The sequence below is a fragment of the Dendrobates tinctorius genome, unplaced genomic scaffold (assembly GCF_039654945.1).
Source record: "Dendrobates tinctorius isolate UK_male_01 unplaced genomic scaffold, ASM3965494v1 ptg000099l, whole genome shotgun sequence".
Lineage (NCBI taxonomy): Eukaryota > Metazoa > Chordata > Amphibia > Anura > Dendrobatidae > Dendrobates > Dendrobates tinctorius.
The window spans coordinates 705,642-725,353 of NW_027361767.1; the positions used below are offsets into that span (position 1 = coordinate 705,642).

The following is a 19,712-nucleotide window of genomic DNA, read 5'->3' on the forward strand; positions in this document are numbered from 1 at the left end:
GGGAACACGGCACCGGAAAATTACCTATTAATTAAATACATTTTTCATGTTAAATTAATATGTTTAGAATATGTGATAACGTTGTTTTTTTTTATTTTCTTTATCGCTGTCTGTACTTAAAAAAATACAAATAAAAAATAAATTCTGTTGGGCACATGGACATTAGTAGCAATAGATCAACTCAGACCCTACTGAGTGGTTTTGAAATATTTAATGAGCATGTTGTCATCAGGGCAACGGTTATTGTACAGGAGGAGGAGGAGGTGAGCTGCGACATCACCTATTGTGAATGCTGGCTCCTGTGTTATCTACTGTATATAGAAGTGTTATCAGTCATTGTACAGGAGGATGAGGTGAGCTGTGACATCACCTATTGTGAATGGTGGATCCTGTGTTATCTACTGTATATACAGGTGTTATCAGGAGGAGGTGAGCTGTGACATCACCTATTGTTAATTGGATCCTGTGTTATCTACTGTATATACAGGTGTTATCAGTCATTGTATAGGAGGAGGAGGAGTCGAGCTGTGACATCACCTATTGTGAATCCTGTGTTATTTACTATATATTGAGGTGTTATTATTCATTGTATAGGAGAGAGAGGAGGTGAGCTGTGATATCACCTATAGTGAATCCAGTGTTATTTACTGTATATAGAAGTTTTATCAGTTATTGTACAGGAGGAGGAGGAGTCGAGCTGTGACATCACCTATTTTGAATCCTGTGTTATTTACTATATATTGAGGTGTTATTATTCATTGTATAGGAGAGAGAGGAGGTGAGCTGTGATATCACCTATAGTGAATCCAGTGTTATTTACTGTATATAGAAGTTTTATCAGTTATTGTACAGGAGGGGGAGGAGATGAGCTGTGACATCACCTATTGTGAATCTTGTGTTATTTACTATATATAGAGAGAGAGGTGATACTATTCATTGTACAAGAAAGGGAGGAGGTGAGCTGTGATATCACCTATAGTGAATCCTGTGTTATTTACTGTATATAGAGGTATTGTTAGTCATTGTATAAGAGTAGGTGAGCTGTGACATCACCTATTGTTAATTGGATCCTGTGTTATTTACTATATATAGAGGTGTTATTATTCATTGTATAGGAGAGGGAGGAGGTGAGCTGTTATATCACCTATAGTGAATCCTGTGTAATTTACTGTATATAGAGGTGTTATCAGTTATTGTACAGGAGGGGGAGGAGGTGAGCTGTGACATCATCTATTGTGAATCTTGTGCTATTTACTATATGCATAAAGGTGTTACTATTCATTGTACAGGAAAGGGAGGAGGTGAGCTGTGACATCCCCTATTGTGAATCCTGTGTTATTTACTGTACATAGAGGTGTTATTAGTCATTGTACAGGAGTAGGAGTAGGTGAGCTGTGACATCACCTATTGTGAATGGTGGATCCTGGAGGTAAAAGAAAATGGTAAAAATTATTGAGAAAAACATGATTTGAGCATTGTGATTTTCTGATCACACATTCTCTTTAAGATGACCCTCTGTTTGCTATAGTTCTTGGTTTCATGGGACTATTAGTGTTTATTGGAATCAATCAATGTGATAAAATCAATGACCACCATAGTAAATGTCTGTTTCCAGGAGCTGTACCCTCCCTCCTGAAGACCAATCTGCATAGGAGGGAAATTTTCAATCAGGAGATTCCTATGCTACAAATAGGAGGGAGAGGGCAGAGGCGGGACATTTTGGGGTCTGAACGCGATCCATCCCGACAGATCCTTCTTCGTTGGGACCATTATGTAGGCACCATTCACATGTGATTGTCATTGGATTCCCTATAAAAAATATCTCATGTCTACAAGCAGCCTTCGCTGATCTCCAATACAGGAGCTGTCCCCTCTGTAGTCAAGAATCGGCACCCGTGTGCTCAAGAACAGTATTGCCTCCTTGGGGTCCTCTCTGGCAATCACAAGAATGATCACAACAATCAAACGGAGTCGTGATACAAGATAACGGGGCCCATAAAAATATTCACAATATTATAAGTAAAGTTTGATTTCTACATGGAAGGGGTACAATAATTTCCAGCTTTTTATCACAACAATGTGCCTATAAGGTTTAATATTAAAGAGGACCTTCCACCAATTTTTTTATGTTGAACTGGACACATGGTGTAATAATGGCTGCAGGGTGGAATAAAACTTTTTTTGGTTTGTTTGTTTTTAATTCTGCATTTCCATTGCGGAGATATTTAGGATCAAAGTTTTTGGCACCTAACGGGTTAACATTTTTTAACCGTTTCAGAGGGTAGTATCAGTCAGTTTTCACTGGGGGCGTGTACTTCTTCTCCTTGTATGATGCTGACCAATCATAAGCAAGAAGCAACACTCAAAGGAAAAAAAGAACACGTCCCCCACAATCGCTTAGAACAGTTTTCTCGGTGAGATGTAAGGAGGCAACTCTGATCTCCTGCATGAGTTAGTGTGAAGGGCTATGGTGGGGGCGTGTTCTTCTTACTCTTGATTGGTCAGCATTATACAGGGGGAAGAAGTACACACCCCCAGTGAAAACTGGCTGATTACATCCATTTGGGCTTTTTAAAAAAGTTAACATTAGGTGCCAAATATTTTGATAGCTAATATTTCCACAACTGAAAGGTGAAATAAACAAAAATCTGTTTTATTCCGCTCTGCAGACACTATTGCATCATGTCCAGATCAATCATGAACGAATTGGTGAAAGGTCCTCTTTAAGTGCAGTATTTGTTGAATTTAATTGTGCAATCACCTTGCGCCCGGGAAGAGGGAGGTGTTATTGTAAGGTTAGTGACTCAACACTCATAACCAGTGTTCTCTATTACAGAGCGTCCAAGCTGGAGGAAGCTAGAGGTTAACTGGCCACCGAACAAAGAGGCTGCAATGAATGGACAGGTAATGCAGGACAGGGGCTGTGTACACGTCATATGCTAGAAGTTCATTTTTAGGGTCCAAACAGACTCTAATGCAAGCCCATTACTACACCATGATTCACAGCTAATGTTTGTATGGAGACACTGTTAGCGTCCTAGCTTGGCGAGGCAAGACTCCAGGAGTGGACCCTCGGGACTGTGGCACCAAGGGGTCCCCGAGCAAGCAACAAGATGGAGCCGACCCCTATACAGGGATCGTTAGGAGCAGGCCCAGGGGTTCGCATGCCACGGCAGCCGGTACCAAGAGGGGCGGCTCAGGATGGACTGGAGTAGGACTAAGTGTGAGGCACCACGAGCACCAGGAGAGAGTAGGACTCGGGTGGCGAGACCGGAGTAGGACAGCAGGAGATATACAGGGACAGCAGGATGGTGCAGGGACACAGGACCGGAGGAGGACGGCAGGAGGTAGCCACGGGCAGCAGGACGGAGCAAGGGCATAGGACCGGAGTAGGACAGCAGGAGGTAGACACGGGCAGCATGACGGAGCAAGGGCATAGGACCGGAGTAGGACGGCAGGAGGTAGACACGGGCAGCAGGACGGAGCAAGGGCACAGGACCGGAGTAGGACAGCAGGAGGTAGACACGGGCAGCAGGACGGAGCAAGGGCACAGGACCGGAGTAGGACAGCAGGAGGTAGACACGGGCAGCAGGACGGAGCAAGGGCACAGGACCGGAGTAGGACAGCAGGAGGTAGACACGGGCAGCAGGACGGAGCAAGGGCACAGGACCGGAGTAGGACGGCAGGAGGTAGACACGGGCAGCAGGACCGATCAAGGGCACAGGACCGGAGTAGGACAGCAGGAAACGGGCATGGACAGCATGACGGAGCAGGGACTGCAGGGAAGAAAGCACAGGAGAGAGATGAGCACGGGGCACTGAGTACAGGGCACAGAGCACAGGGCACAGGGGACGGCCTAGCGTGCAAGAAGAAACACAACGATCAGGCGCCTCCATTACAGGAGGACGGCCTGAAATACCCTTGGACAGCCCCCCACCGCCGGAGCACAAGAAGGTGGAGGGAGACGCGGCCGCGGCCTACGGCGCATGCGCAAAGCATGCAGTGATATCGCAGGCCGCGGGCCGGTCAGAGGAGGACGATGCGGCTGACGGGAGGAGACAGGCTGCGGCGTGGGAGGGAGCAGGTGAGTACACAGGGGCGCGATGGTGGCCGTGACAGACTCCATACTCCAAGTGCCAGGGATAGTCTGGCTTCTGGCATTATATAGTCCCTGTTGACCCAGTGTACGATACCCTGACTTACCTACCAAAGACAGTGATTGTCCATATCTGGCTGTCTAGAGGTTTTATTTCTACCATGATTATGAGGTGGTTTAATGGCCTCTAATATTGGTTCCACCGATTCAACTTTTGCAATAATCCAGTAGTTCTGAATAATATCCCTGGTGTCTAGTGACCTATTAAACAACACCCATGGTGTAATTGTTGAAGAATCTTATCACTGGAGTTTAGTTGATTAACGATGTCCAGCAAATATTTTTTCCTAATCCCTCCTAATTACTGTATGTAATGTAGTGATCGACGTATTTTTCCGGTTTCCAGCGCCGCTTCGGTTGTCTTCTAGCCCATATGACCGCTTGGCAGCTTTGCCAGCTCGCACTGTGTAGGGCGATGTGTCTTTCCCTCCGCTCTGCACTTAAACCTCTATGTGAGCTGGAAAGTCTGATTTTTAGTCATATAGACCAGAAGTCATGAGAGGCGCTGAAAATCAAGGAAGAAGGCAGTTGATAAGTGTCATCCTAGAAAGATATTACTAATAATAACTTAGTCCCTAGTCTTTGGCATTCAGGGCCACATATGCCAGGACAGATCTAAACTCACAACTTCCAGCATGATTAGCAGAAACGTTAGAAATGAGCCACAAGCTGCACTGCTAACTACAGGAGAATTTTCTCTGTCTAAATATCTAAATGCAATTTTTCTTCTCTACAGGCCTATTGTACTGGTACATAAATATACATATCTGTATATATGTCTCTACATAACCGTATATAAAGGGTAAAATAAAAGTAAAAGAATTTTTTTCACTATATAAGTACTAAAAGCTAAAGAAAACATTATTAATCTCATTCTTTTTACACTTTTAAAAAATAAAAATAACTGGCGCCAATAACATCAACATATGTAGCGTCACGGTAAGGATCGTATTGTACAGTAAATAGATTATTTATAGTGATCGATAAATGGCATAAAAAATGTTGTGATTGTTTTTGTTTGTTTTTTTCTACATGAAACCCATAAAAAAGTTAGCACAAAAGTAATGTTGACATACATGTTTTGGCAAAAAAACAAGATCTAAAAGTAATAAAAAAAAACAATGACCTGAACAAGAATGTCACAAAAATGTCACTGCGTACATGTCCGTGTGCGGATTTCATACAGTATATGCATGTGTGCACTGTACATACATTATGTGTGTGTGATCTATATGTTATTTATGCAGGGCCTGAAGCTGAGGCCGAACTCCATGGGTTGATAGTACAAAGGTTGTTGCCGGAGTGCAGAGCTATGGATGTTGTGATGGGGGAGAGGGTGGTGATTTCTGAGAACAGGGTGTATTATACTCCTATGTAACAGGGGGTGTGAATATTTATTTAATAATTTCCTAATTATTTTATTGACTTATAACATTTATCCATCACACTACGGGGTGGAGGGGTCATAATGTCAAGGTAATATGTGAGTGTAAATTGGGGGAAGTCAAATGTGGGGGGTGACGGATAATTGCGACAAGGCTAGCCGTACACCAGGCTTCACTGATATGATTTTAGTAACGGGGGCTAATGTGACCAGGGAAGATCTAATTTTCATAGGGGCAGATTAATAGCCTCTACTGAAATAATATCACCCCTATGGGCCTAGAGAGGTCGTATAAGCCCCTATAGAAGTACGGAAGTAATATAAGCCCCCCAAGTCAGCTGCTGGTGTAAAGAGGCTGATTTAAAGGGGATCATCTGGGCTAAATGTAATGTTGGATTCTCCAAAAATTATAAAATCAGTAATACACATCCGCTATGATCACTTGGATACCTCCAGCATCAAAAGTGATATCAGCTATAGTACCACTGCAGCCTGTGACTGGAAGCAGCGGTCAGCTGACTTGAAGAGCACATTGTCCAAAAAATATCTAGAAAATTCGAATCACCCAAAAAATTGCAAAATTGCATTTTATTCACCATTTCATCCCATATTTCAATACATTATATGGCAAAATAAACGGAGTCATTCAATAATACAGCTCGTCCTGGAAAAAATAAGCTGTCTATGGAAAAACAAAAAAGTTATGGCTCTTAGAATAAGGCGAGGAAAAAAAACAAAAGCGCTTAAATAGCTAGTGTCGCCAGGGGTCTCAGACTCAGCCGGGTAAATGGGACACATGTCCATTCTCTTTTTCAGGATATTGTATTAATATTACCCTGATGTCTAGTGTATATTAGTATTACCCTTGTGTCTAGTGTGTATTAATATTTCCCTGGTGCCTAGTGTGTATTAATATTACCCTGATGCATAGTGTGTATTAATATTACCCTGATGTAGTGTGTATTAATATTACCCTGGTGCCTAGTGTGTATTAATATTACCCTGGTGTATAGTGTGTTTTAATATTAGCCTGGTGTCAAGTGTGTATTAATATTACCCCGGTGTCTAGTGTGTATTAATATTACCCTGGTGTATAGTGTATATTAATATTACCCCGGTGTCTAGTGTGTATTAATATTACCCTGGTGTATAGTGTGTTTTAATATTAGCCTGGTGTCAAGTGTGTATTAATATTACCCCGGTGTCTAGTGTGTATTAATATTACCCTGGTGTATAGTGTATATTAATATTACCCTTGTGTCTAGTGTGTATTAATATTACCCTGGTGTCTAGTGTGTATTAATATTACCCTGGTGTATAGTGTATATTAATATTACCCTGATTTATAGTGTGCATTAATATTACCCTGATTTATAGTGTGCATTAATATTACCCTGGTGTCTAGTGTGTATTAATATTAACCTGGTGTCTAGTGTGTATTAATATTAACCTGGTGTCTAGTGTGTATTAATATTACCCTGGTGTATAGTGTATATTAATATTACCCTGATTTATAGTGTGCATTAATATTACCCTGGTGTCTAGTGTGTATTAATTTTACCCTGGTGTATAGTGTATAGTGTATATTAATATTACCCTGGTGTCTAGTGTGTATTAATATTACCCTGGTGTCTAGTGTGTATTAATATTACCCTGGTGTATAGTGTATAGTGTATATTAATATTACCCTGGTGTATAGTGTATATTAATATTACCCTGGTGTATAGTGTATAGTGTATATTAATATTACCCTGATTTATAGTGTGCATTAATATTACCCTGGTGTCTAGTGTGTATTAATATAACCCTGGTGTATAGTGTATATTAATATTACCCTGGTGTATAGTGTGCATTAATATTACCCTGGTGTATAGTGTGCATTAATATTACCCTGGTGCCTAGTGTGCATTAATATTACCCTGGTGTATAGTGTGTATTAATATTACCCTGGTGTATAGTGTGTATTAATATTACCCTGGTGTATAGTGTGCATTAATATTACCCTGGTGTATAGTGTGTATTAATATTACCCTGATGTATAGTGTGCATTAATATTACCCTGGTGCCTAGTGTGTATTAATATTACCCTGGTGCCTAGTGTGTATTAATATTACCCTGGTGTATAGTGTGTATTAATATTACCCTGGTGTCTAGTGTATATTAATATTACCCTGGTGCCTAGTGTGCATTAATATTACCCTGGTGTATAGTGTGCATTAATATTACCCTGGTGTATAGTGTGCATTAATATTACCCTGGTGTCTAGTGTGTATTAATATTACCCTGGTGTATAGTGTGCATTAATATTACCCTGGTGCCTAGTGGGTGATTAATAATGTTCTAGATAGCTAGATAACTAGTGTGTTACTGATATAATTTCTCTATACTAGTTTTGTAAAAATTAGCTGGGTGTATGGTTTAACATAACATTCTTAACAATAATAGTATTATTCCTTGAGCCTAGTATGTGGTAACATGTTCCTGGTGTGTAGTGGGTAAATAATATTGTCCCAGGTGTTTTGTTGGTCATTAATATACTGTATACATTGCATATTTCCTTGGTGGGTAGTAGGTTAATATTTTTGCTAATATTTCTGGTGTCTAGTTTGTATTTCTATTATTATCCCTGGTATTTATTGAGTTACTAATACTATTCCTGGTGTCTTGTGGGTAATTAATAATATCACTGTTATATAGTGCATTTTTATAATATCTTTTCTAGATTTGTTAATATTTTGGGTAGATAGTGAGTACGGTATTATTAGTATCGCTGGCATCTAGTGAGTTATTAATATTAGCCCTGGTGACTAGTGGGTTACTAATACACTGTACATAGCATTTAGAAGGTTTGTTAATTTCCTTGGTGACTAGTAGGTTATTTTTAATATTTGTACATAGAAGGTATCAATATTAAAATGCTAATATTATGGGTGTCTAGTGGGTTTTATCTTTACCCCTGGGGTCTAGTGGGTATTATTATTCCTTGTATCTTGTGGGTTAATATTATTCATGGTCTCCAATGAGTTATTAAAAGTCTTCCTGGTGTCCAGTGGCTAATTAAGAGCATTTTTCCTTGGGATCAAGTGTGATATTAATAATATCCCTGATGTCTAGTGGGTTATTAAGAATATCCATGGGATCTTGTGGGTTATTAATAATAGTCCGCCAAGTGTCTAATGGGTAATTAATATCATCCCTGGTGTCTAGTGGTTATTATTAATATTCCGCCAAGTGTCTAATGGGTAATTAATATCATCCCTGGTGTCTAGTGGTTATTATTAATATTCCGCCAAGTGTCTAATGGGTAATTAATATTAGCCTTGATGTCTAGTGGTTATTATTAATATTCCTGGTGTCTAATGTGCAATTAATATTATCCCTGGTGTCTAGTGGGTTATTATTAATATTCCCGGTGTCTAATGGGTAATTAATATTAGCCCTGGTGTCTAGTGGTTATTATTAATATTCCTCCAAGTGTTTAATGGCTAATTAATATTAGCCCTGATGTCTAGTGGTTATTATTAATATTCCTGGTGTCTAGTGGGTAATTAATATTATCCCTGGTGTCTAGTGGGTTATTATTAATATTCCCGGTGTCTAATGGGTAATTAATATTAGCCCTGGTGTCTAGTGGTTATTATTAATATTCCTCCAAGTGTCTAATGGGTAATTAATATTATCCCTGGTGTCTAGTGGTTATTATTAATATTCCTCCAAGTGTATAATTGGTAATTAATATTAGACCTGATGTCTAGTGGTTATTATTAATATTCCTCCAAGTGTATAATGGGTAATTAATATTAGACCTGATGTCTAGTGGTTATTATTAATATTCCTAGTGTCTAATGGGTAATTAATATTATCCCTGGTGTCTAGTGGTTATTATTAATATTCCTCCAAGTGTATAATTGGTAGTTAATATTAGACCTGATGTCTAGTGGTTATTATTAATATTCCTAGTGTCTAATGGGTAATTAATATTATCCCTGGTGTCTAGTGGTTATTATTAATATTCCTCCAAGTGTATAATTGGTAATTAATATTAGACCTGATGTCTAGTGGTTATTATTAATATTCCTCCAAGTGTATAATGGGTAATTAATATTAGACCTGATGTCTAGTGGTTATTATTAATATTCCTAGTGTCTAATGGGTAATTAATATTATCCCTGGTGTCTAGTGGTTATTATTAATATTCCTCCAAGTGTATAATGGGTAATTAATATTAGACCTGATGTCTAGTGGTTATTATTAATATTCCTAGTGTCTAATGGGTAATTAATATTAGCCCTGATGTCTAGTGGTTATTATTAATATTCCTGGTGTCTAATGGGTAATTAATATTAGCCCTGGTGTCTAGTGGTTATTATTAATATTCCTGGTGTCTAATGGGTAATTAATATTATCCCTGGTGTCTAGTGGTTATTATTAATATTCCTCCAAGTGTCTAATGGGTAATTAATATTATCCCTGGTGTCTAGTGGGTTATTATTAATATTCCAGGTGTCTAATGGGTAATTGATATTAGCCCTGGTGTCTAGTGGGTTATTATTAATATTCCCGGTGTCTAAAGGGTAATTATATTAGCCCTGATGTTTAGTCAGTTATCTAATATATAAAGCTCAAAGTGTGTATGTATGTATGTGTGTATGTCCAGGATTGGCATCCGCACCGTCGCAGCTACAGCCACAAAATTTGGCACAGTCACACGTCTGGAACCCGAGAGCGTCCTAAGCTACAGTATGTTGTGAGGCGAAATTTTAACCCCGTGCATTCCAATTCACCAAACAATTTTGCCCCTGTCTACATACGGGGGAAAAAGTGTGTGCGCGTCAAGCCCCGCCCCTCATTATGATGTCACAATGGTTGACTATGGGATGGAGGATATGTATGATGGGTATATGGGCACGGGACTATGGGATGGAGGATATGTATGATGGGTATATGGGCACGGGACTATGGGATGGAGGATATGTATGATGGGTATATGGGCACGGGACTATGGGATGGAGGATGTGTGATGGGTATATGGGCACGGGACTATGGGATGGAGGATATGTATGATGGGTATATGGGCACGGGACTATGGGATGGAGAATATGTATGATGGGTATATGGGCATGGGACTATGGGATGGTGGATATGTATGATGGGTATATGGGCATGGGACTATGGGATGGTGGATATGTATGATGGGTATATGGGCACGGGACTATGGGATGGAGAATATGTATGATGGGTATATGGGCATGGGACTATGGGATCGTGGATATGTATGATGGGTATATGGGCACGGGCCTATGGGATGGAGGATATGTATGATGGGTATATGGGCATGGGACTATGGGATGGAGGATATGTATAATGGGTATATGGGCACTGGACTATGGGATGGAGGATATGTATGATGGGTATATGGGCACGGGACTATGGGATGGAGAATATGTATGATGGGTATATGGACATGGGACTATGGGATCGTGGATATGTATGATGGGTATATGGGCACGGGCCTATGGGATGGAGGATATGTATGATGGGTATATGGGCATGGGACTATGGGATGGAGGATATGTATGATGGGTATATGGGCACTCGAGTATGGGATGGATGATATGTATGATGGGTATATGGGCACGGGCCTATGGGATGGAGGATATGTATGATGGGTATATGGGCATGGGACTATGGGATGGAGGATATGTATGATGGGTATATGGGCACTCGAGTATGGGATGGATGATATGTATGATGGGTATATGGGCACGGGCCTATGGGATGGAAGATATGTATGATGGGTATATGGGCATGGGACTATGGGATGGAGGATGTATGATGGGTATATGGGCACTCGAATATGGGATGGATGATATGTATGATGGGTATATGGGCACGGGACTATGGGATGGAGGATGTATGATGGGTATATGGGCATGGGACTATGGGATGGAGGATATGTATGATGGGTATATGGGCACTCGAATATGGGATGGAGGATATGTATGATGGGTATATGGGCATGGGACTATGGGATCGTGGATATGTATGATGGGTATATGGGCATGGGACTATGGGATCGTGGATATGTATGATGGGTATATGGGCACGGGACTATGGGATGGAGGATGTATGATGGGTATATGGGCATGGGACTATGGGATGGAGGATGTATGATGGGTATATGGGCACTCGAATATGGGATGGATGATATGTATGATGGGTATATGGGCATGGGACTATGGGATCGTGGATATGTATGATGGGTATATGGGCATGGGACTATGGGATCGTGGATATGTATGATGGGTATATGGGCACGGGACTATGGGATGGAGGATATGTATGATGGGTATATGGGCATGGGACTATGGGATGGAGAATATGTATGATGGGTATATGGGCACTCGAATATGGGATGGATGATATGTATGATGGGTATATGGGCACGGGACTATGGGATGGATGATATGTATGATGGGTATATGGGCATGGGACTATGGGATGGAGAATATGTATGATGGGTATATGGGCACTCGAATATGGGATGGAGGATATGTATGATGGGTATATGGGCATGGGACTATGGGATCGTGGATATGTATGATGGGTATATGGGCATGGGACTATGGGATGGAGAATAAGTATGATGGGTATATGGGCACTCGAATATGGGATGGATGATATGTATGATGGGTATATGAGCACTCGAATATGGGATGGAGGATATGTATGATGGGTATATGGGCACGGGACTATGGGATGGAGAATATGTATGATGGGTATATGGGCACTCGAATATGGGATCGTGGATATGTATGATGGGTATATGGGCACGGGCCTATGGGATGGAGGATATGTATGATGGGTATATGGGCATGGGACTATGGGATGGAGGATATGTATGATGGGTATATGGGCACTCGAGTATGGGATGGATGATATGTATGATGGGTATATGGGCACGGGCCTATGGGATGGAGGATATGTATGATGGGTATATGGGCATGGGACTATGGGATGGAGGATATGTATGATGGGTATATGGGCACTCGAATATGGGATGGATGATATGTATGATGGGTATATGGGCATGGGACTATGGGATCGTGGATATGTATGATGGGTATATGGGCATGGGACTATGGAATCGTGGATATGTATGATGGGTATATGGGCACGGGACTATGGGATGGAGGATATGTATGATGGGTATATGGGCATGGGACTATGGGATGGAGAATAAGTATGATGGGTATATGGGCACTCGAATATGGGATGGATGATATGTATGATGGGTATATGAGCACTCGAATATGGGATGGAGGATATGTATGATGGGTATATGGGCACGGGACTATGGGATGGAGAATATGTATGATGGGTATATGGGCACTCGAATATGGGATCGTGGATATGTATGATGGGTATATGGGCACGGGCCTATGGGATGGAGGATATGTATTATGGGTATATGGGCATGGGACTATGGGATGGAGGATATGTATGATGGGTATATGGGCACTCGAGTATGGGATGGATGATATGTATGATGGGTATATGGGCATGGGACTATGGGATGGAGGATATGTATGATGGGTATATGGGCACGGGACTATGGGATGGAGAATATGTATGATGGGTATATGGGCATGGGACTATGGGATGGTGGATATGTATGATGGGTATATGGGCATGGGACTATGGGATGGTGGATATGTATGATGGGTATATGGGCACGGGACTATGGGATGGAGAATATGTATGATGGGTATATGGGCATGGGACTATGGGATCGTGGATATGTATGATGGGTATATGGGCACGGGCCTATGGGATGGAGGATATGTATGATGGGTATATGGGCATGGGACTATGGGATGGAGGATATGTATGATGGGTATATGGGCACTGGACTATGGGATGGAGGATATGTATGATGGGTATATGGGCACGGGACTATGGGATGGAGAATATGTATGATGGGTATATGGACATGGGACTATGGGATCGTGGATATGTATGATGGGTATATGGGCACGGGCCTATGGGATGGAGGATATGTATGATGGGTATATGGGCATGGGACTATGGGATGGAGGATATGTATGATGGGTATATGGGCACTCGAGTATGGGATGGATGATATGTATGATGGGTATATGGGCACGGGCCTATGGGATGGAGGATATGTATGATGGGTATATGGGCATGGGACTATGGGATGGAGGATATGTATGATGGGTATATGGGCACTCGAGTATGGGATGGATGATATGTATGATGGGTATATGGGCACGGGCCTATGGTATGGAGGATATGTATGATGGGTATATGGGCATGGGACTATGGGATGGAGGATGTATGATGGGTATATGGGCACTCAAATATGGGATGGATGATATGTATGAGGGGTATATGGGCATGGGACTATGGGATGGAGGATGTATGATGGGTATATGGGCACTCGAATATGGGATGGAGGATATGTATGATGGGTATATGGGCATGGGACTATGGGATGGAGGATGTATGATGGGTATATGGGCACTCGAATATGGGATGGATGATATGTATGATGGGTATATGGGCATGGGACTATGGGATCGTGGATATGTGTGATGGGTATATGGGCATGGGACTATGGGATCGTGGATATGTATGATGGGTATATGGGCACGGGACTATGGGATGGAGGATATGTATGATGGGTATATGGGCATGGGACTATGGGATGGAGAATATGTATGATGGGTATATGGGCACTCGAATATGGGATGGATGATATGTATGATGGGTATATGGGCACGGGACTATGGGATGGATGATATGTATGATGGGTATATGGGCATGGGACTATGGGATGGAGAATATGTATGATGGGTATATGGGCACTCGAATATGGGATGGAGGATATGTATGATGGGTATATGGGCATGGGACTATGGGATCGTGGATATGTATGATGGGTATATGGGCATGGGACTATGGGATCGTGGATATGTATGATGGGTATATGGGCACGGGACTATGGGATGGAGGATATGTATGATGGGTATATGGGCATGGGACTATGGGATGGAGAATAAGTATGATGGGTATATGGGCACTCGAATATGGGATGGATGATATGTATGATGGGTATATGAGCACTCGAATATGGGATGGAGGATATGTATGATGGGTATATGGGCACGGGACTATGGGATGGAGAATATGTATGATGGGTATATGGGCACTCGAATATGGGATCGTGGATATGTATGATGGGTATATGGGCACGGGCCTATGGGATGGAGGATATGTATGATGGGTATATGGGCATGGGACTATGGGATGGAGGATATGTATGATGGGTATATGGGCACTCGAGTATGGGATGGATGATATGTATGATGGGTATATGGGCACGGGCCTATGGGATGGAGGATATGTATGATGGGTATATGGGCATGGGACTATGGGATGGAGGATATGTATGATGGGTATATGGGCACTCGAATATGGGATGGATGATATGTATGATGGGTATATGGGCATGGGACTATGGGATCGTGGATATGTATGATGGGTATATGGGCATGGGACTATGGAATCGTGGATATGTATGATGGGTATATGGGCACGGGACTATGGGATGGAGGATATGTATGATGGGTATATGGCATGGGACTATGGGATGGAGAATATGTATGATGGGTATATGGGCACTCGAATATGGGATGGATGATATGTATGATGGGTATATGGGCACGGGACTATGGGATCGTGGATATGTATGATGGGTATATGGGCACGGGACTATGGGATGGATGATATGTATGATGGGTATATGGGCATGGGACTATGGGATGGAGAATATGTATGATGGGTATATGGGCACTCGAATATGGGATGGATGATATGTATGATGGGTATATGGGCACGGGCCTATGGGATGGAGGATATGTATGATGGGTATATGGGCATGGGACTATGGGATGGAGGATATGTATGATGGGTATATGGGCACTCGAATATGGGATGGATGATATGTATGATGGGTATATGGGCATGGGACTATGGGATCGTGGATATGTATGATGGGTATATGGGCATGGGACTATGGAATCGTGGATATGTATGATGGGTATATGGGCACTGGACTATGGGATGGAGGATATGTATGATGGGTATATGGGCATGGGACTATGGGATGGAGAATATGTATGATGGGTATATGAGCATGGGACTATGGGATGGAGAATATGTATGATGGGTATATGGGCACTCGAATATGGGATGGATGATATGTATGATGGGTATATGGGCACGGGACTATGGGATCGTGGATATGTATGATGGGTATATGGGTACGGGACTATGGGATGGAGGATAATTATAATTTGTTATAACTACCCACAGTTAGTTACTATGCCCGGGCAGCGCCGGGCTCTTCAGCTAGTTATTAATATTCCCGGTGTCTAATCGGTAATTATATTAGCCCTGATGTTTAGTGAGTTATTATTAATATTCATCGTGTCTAGTAGGTTATTAATAATATCCCCGGAATTTAGTGTGTTAATAATATTTCTGTGGGATATTAGTACTATTCCTGATGTCTAGTGGGTTATTAAAAATCTTCCGAATAGTTAGTGGGTTACTCCTGTCTGCAGGTATAATGAATAGGTATATAGTACCCATGACATTTGGTGGCTTAATAATACCTGCGGTGTACATTAAATTAATAATGATGACCGACGTAATGATAATAATAATACCTGTGGTTTGGGGCTTTCAGGCTGAGATCTATGGAGCGAGCGCCAGGCGCCAAGCCCTCGTGATGTCACTAGTAGTGTGTAATGGATGTATGTTGTACTATTCTATGAAATATTAATTCTATGTATGTTCTCTGCCCTCGCTCAGGTTTCGGACAGCCCACGCACCCGGCGGCAGCGCAGCGCTCTCATCCAGAGCTGGGAAAGCGGGAACCCCAATCCAAAGGATGATGAATAAGGAGCGGTTACAGAGGACTGAGCTAGAACTTGTGCTACGTGGAAGAGACGTCCTCACCGCTCCTCTCTATAAACGGATTATCAGACTGCCATCCTCCTCTTCATCCTCCTCATCCCCCATTTCAATGCTTCTGATGTCATTCCAACAACTGACTGTGCCTCCTGCACCACAATCGGTATCTAATCTGCCAATCAAGATTTTGTAACCTGTAAAAAATTATTTGTAATAAATTATACTAAAATTTCAACGTCTGTGGACTGTGCGAAAGTATTAGCCCCTTCTGTATGTTTCATGCTATTAAGCTATTTATATGGGTGTGCCTAACTTCTGTCTGAAAGAGCACACCACTCCCCATCCTGTCGGCTCCCTGTGTGCTGGGTTGGCGGTGCGCTCCTGAAGATTGACAGTTTTGCCCAGTGGCATGGTCACACTGCTGGCCTGTACCGTGCGCTCTCAGGTGTTACTAGCACTGTATATATTCTCTAGAAGGTTTGATAAATTCCTTGCTGACTGCGAGGTAATTGCTGTGGGAGCATCATACTGTGCGTGAGGAGGCTGTAATGGCATCATACTGTGCGTGAGGAGGCTGTGATTACATCATACTGTGCGTGAGGAGGCTGTGATTACATCATACTGTGCGTGAGGAGGCTGTGATTACATCATACTGTGCGTGAGGAGGCTGTGATTACATCATACTGTGTGTGAGGAGGCTGTGATTACATCATACTGTGCGTGAGGAGGCTGTGATTACATCATACTGTGCGTGAGGAGGCTGTGATTACATCATACTGTGCGTGAGGAGGCTGTGATTACATCATACTGTGTGAGAGGAGGCTGTGATTACATCATACTGTGTGTGAGGAGGCTGTAATGGCATCATACTGTGTGTGAGGAGGCTGTGATTACATCATACTGTGCGTGAGGAGGCTGTGATTACATCATACTGTGCGTGAGGAGGCTGTGATTACATCATACTGTGCGTGAGGAGGCTGTGATTACATCATACTGTGCGTGAGGAGGCTGTGATTACATCATACTGTGTGTGAGGAGGCTGTGATTACATCATACTGTGCGTGAGGAGGCTGTGATTACATCATACTGTGCGTGAGGAGGCTGTGATTACATCATACTGTGCGTGAGGAGGCTGTGATTACATCATACTGTGTGAGAGGAGGCTGTGATTACATCATACTGTGCGTGAGGAGGCTGTAATGGCATCATACTGTGTGTGAGGAGGCTGTGATTACATCATACTGTGCGTGAGGAGGCTGTGATTACATCATACTGTGCGTGAGGAGGCTGTGATTACATCATACTGTGCGTGAGGAGGCTGTGATTACATCATACTGTGTGTGAGGAGGCTGTGATTACATCATACTGTGCGTGAGGAGGCTGTGATTACATCATACTGTGCGTGAGGAGGCTGTGATTACATCATACTGTGCGTGAGGAGGCTGTGATTACATCATACTGTGTGAGAGGAGGCTGTGATTACATCATACTGTGTGTGAGGAGGCTGTAATGGCATCATACTGTGTGTGAGGAGGCTGTGATTACATCATACTGTGCGTGAGGAGGCTGTGATTACATCATACTGTGCGTGAGGAGGCTGTAATGGCATCATACTGTGCGTGAGGAGGCTGTGATTACATCATACTGTGCGTGAGGAGGCTGTGATTACATCATACTGTGCGTGAGGAGGCTGTGATTACATCATACTGTGCGTGAGGAGGCTGTGATTACATCATACTGTGTGTGAGGAGGCTGTGATTACATCATACTGTGTGTGAGGAGGCTGTGATTACATCATACTGTGCGTGAGGAGGCTGTGATTACATCATACTGTGCGTGAGGAGGCTGTAATGGCATCATACTGTGCGTGAGGAGGCTGTGATTACATCATACTGTGCGTGAGGAGGCTGTGATTACATCATACTGTGCGTGAGGAGGCTGTGATTACATCATACTGTGCGTGAGGAGGCTGTGATTACATCATACTGTGCGTGAGGAGGCTGTGATTACATCATACTGTGCGTGAGGAGGCTGTGATGGCATCATACTGTGCGTGAGGAGGCTGTGATTACATCATACTGTGCGTGAGGAGGCTGTAATGGCATCATACTGTGCGTGAGGAGGCTGTGATTACATCATACTGTGCGTGAGGAGGCTGTGATTACATCATACTGTGCGTGAGGAGGCTGTGATTACATCATACTGTGCGTGAGGAGGCTGTGATTACATCATACTGTGCGTGAGGAGGCTGTGATTACATCATACTGTGTGTGAGGAGGCTGTGATTGCATCATACTGTGTGTGAGGAGGCTGTAATGGCATCATACTGTGTGTGAGGAGGCTGTAATGGCATCATACTGTGTGTGAGGAGGCTGTGATTACATCATACTGTGTGTGAGGAGGCTGTGATTACATCATACTTTGTGTGAGGAGGCTGTGATTACATCATACTGTGTGTGAGGAGGCTGTGATTACATCATACTGTGTGTGAGGAGGCTGTGATTACATCATACTGTGTGTGAGGAGGCTGTGATTACATCATACTGTGCGTGAGGAGGCTGTAATGGCATCATACTGTGCGTGAGGAGGCTGTGATTACATCATACTGTGCGTGAGGAGGCTGTGATTACATCATACTGTGCATGAGGAGGCTGTGATTACATCATACTGTGCGTGAGGAGGCTGTGATTACATCATACTGTGCGTGAGGAGGCTGTGATTACATCATACTGTGCGTGAGGAGGCTGTGATTACATCATACTGTGCGTGAGGAGGCTGTGATGGCATCATACTGTGCGTGAGGAGGCTGTGATTACATCATACTGTGCGTGAGGAGGCTGTAATGGCATCATACTGTGCGTGAGGATGCTGTGATTACATCATACTGTGCGTGAAGAGGCTGTGATTACATCATACTGTGCGTGAGGAGGCTGTGATTACATCATACTGTGCGTGAGGAGGCTGTGATTACATCATACTGTGCGTGAGGAGGCTGTGATTACATCATACTGTGCGTGAGGAGGCTGTGATGGCATCATACTGTGCGTGAGGAGGCTGTGATTACATCATACTGTGCGTGAGGAGGCTGTAATGGCATCATACTGTGCGTGAGGAGGCTGTGATTACATCATACTGTGCGTGAGGAGGCTGTGATTACATCATACTGTG

At 42.7% G+C, this 19,712-nt stretch overlaps 1 protein-coding gene across 2 annotated transcripts in view; it reads left to right on the top strand.

Moving 5' to 3' along the window:
- Positions 1-16,779, top strand: part of MISP3 (MISP family member 3) — a 70,928-nt gene extending 54,149 nt beyond the window's left edge. For both annotated transcript variants that reach the window (XM_073587361.1, XM_073587360.1), the window contains 2 exons: positions 2,837-2,904; positions 16,443-16,779. In XM_073587361.1, coding sequence (XP_073443462.1) covers positions 2,837-2,904; positions 16,443-16,532 — 158 coding nt within the window. In that variant the 3' untranslated portion in view covers positions 16,533-16,779. The remainder of the gene's footprint in view (positions 1-2,836; positions 2,905-16,442) is intronic.
- The last annotated feature ends 2,933 nt before the right edge of the window (positions 16,780-19,712 follow it).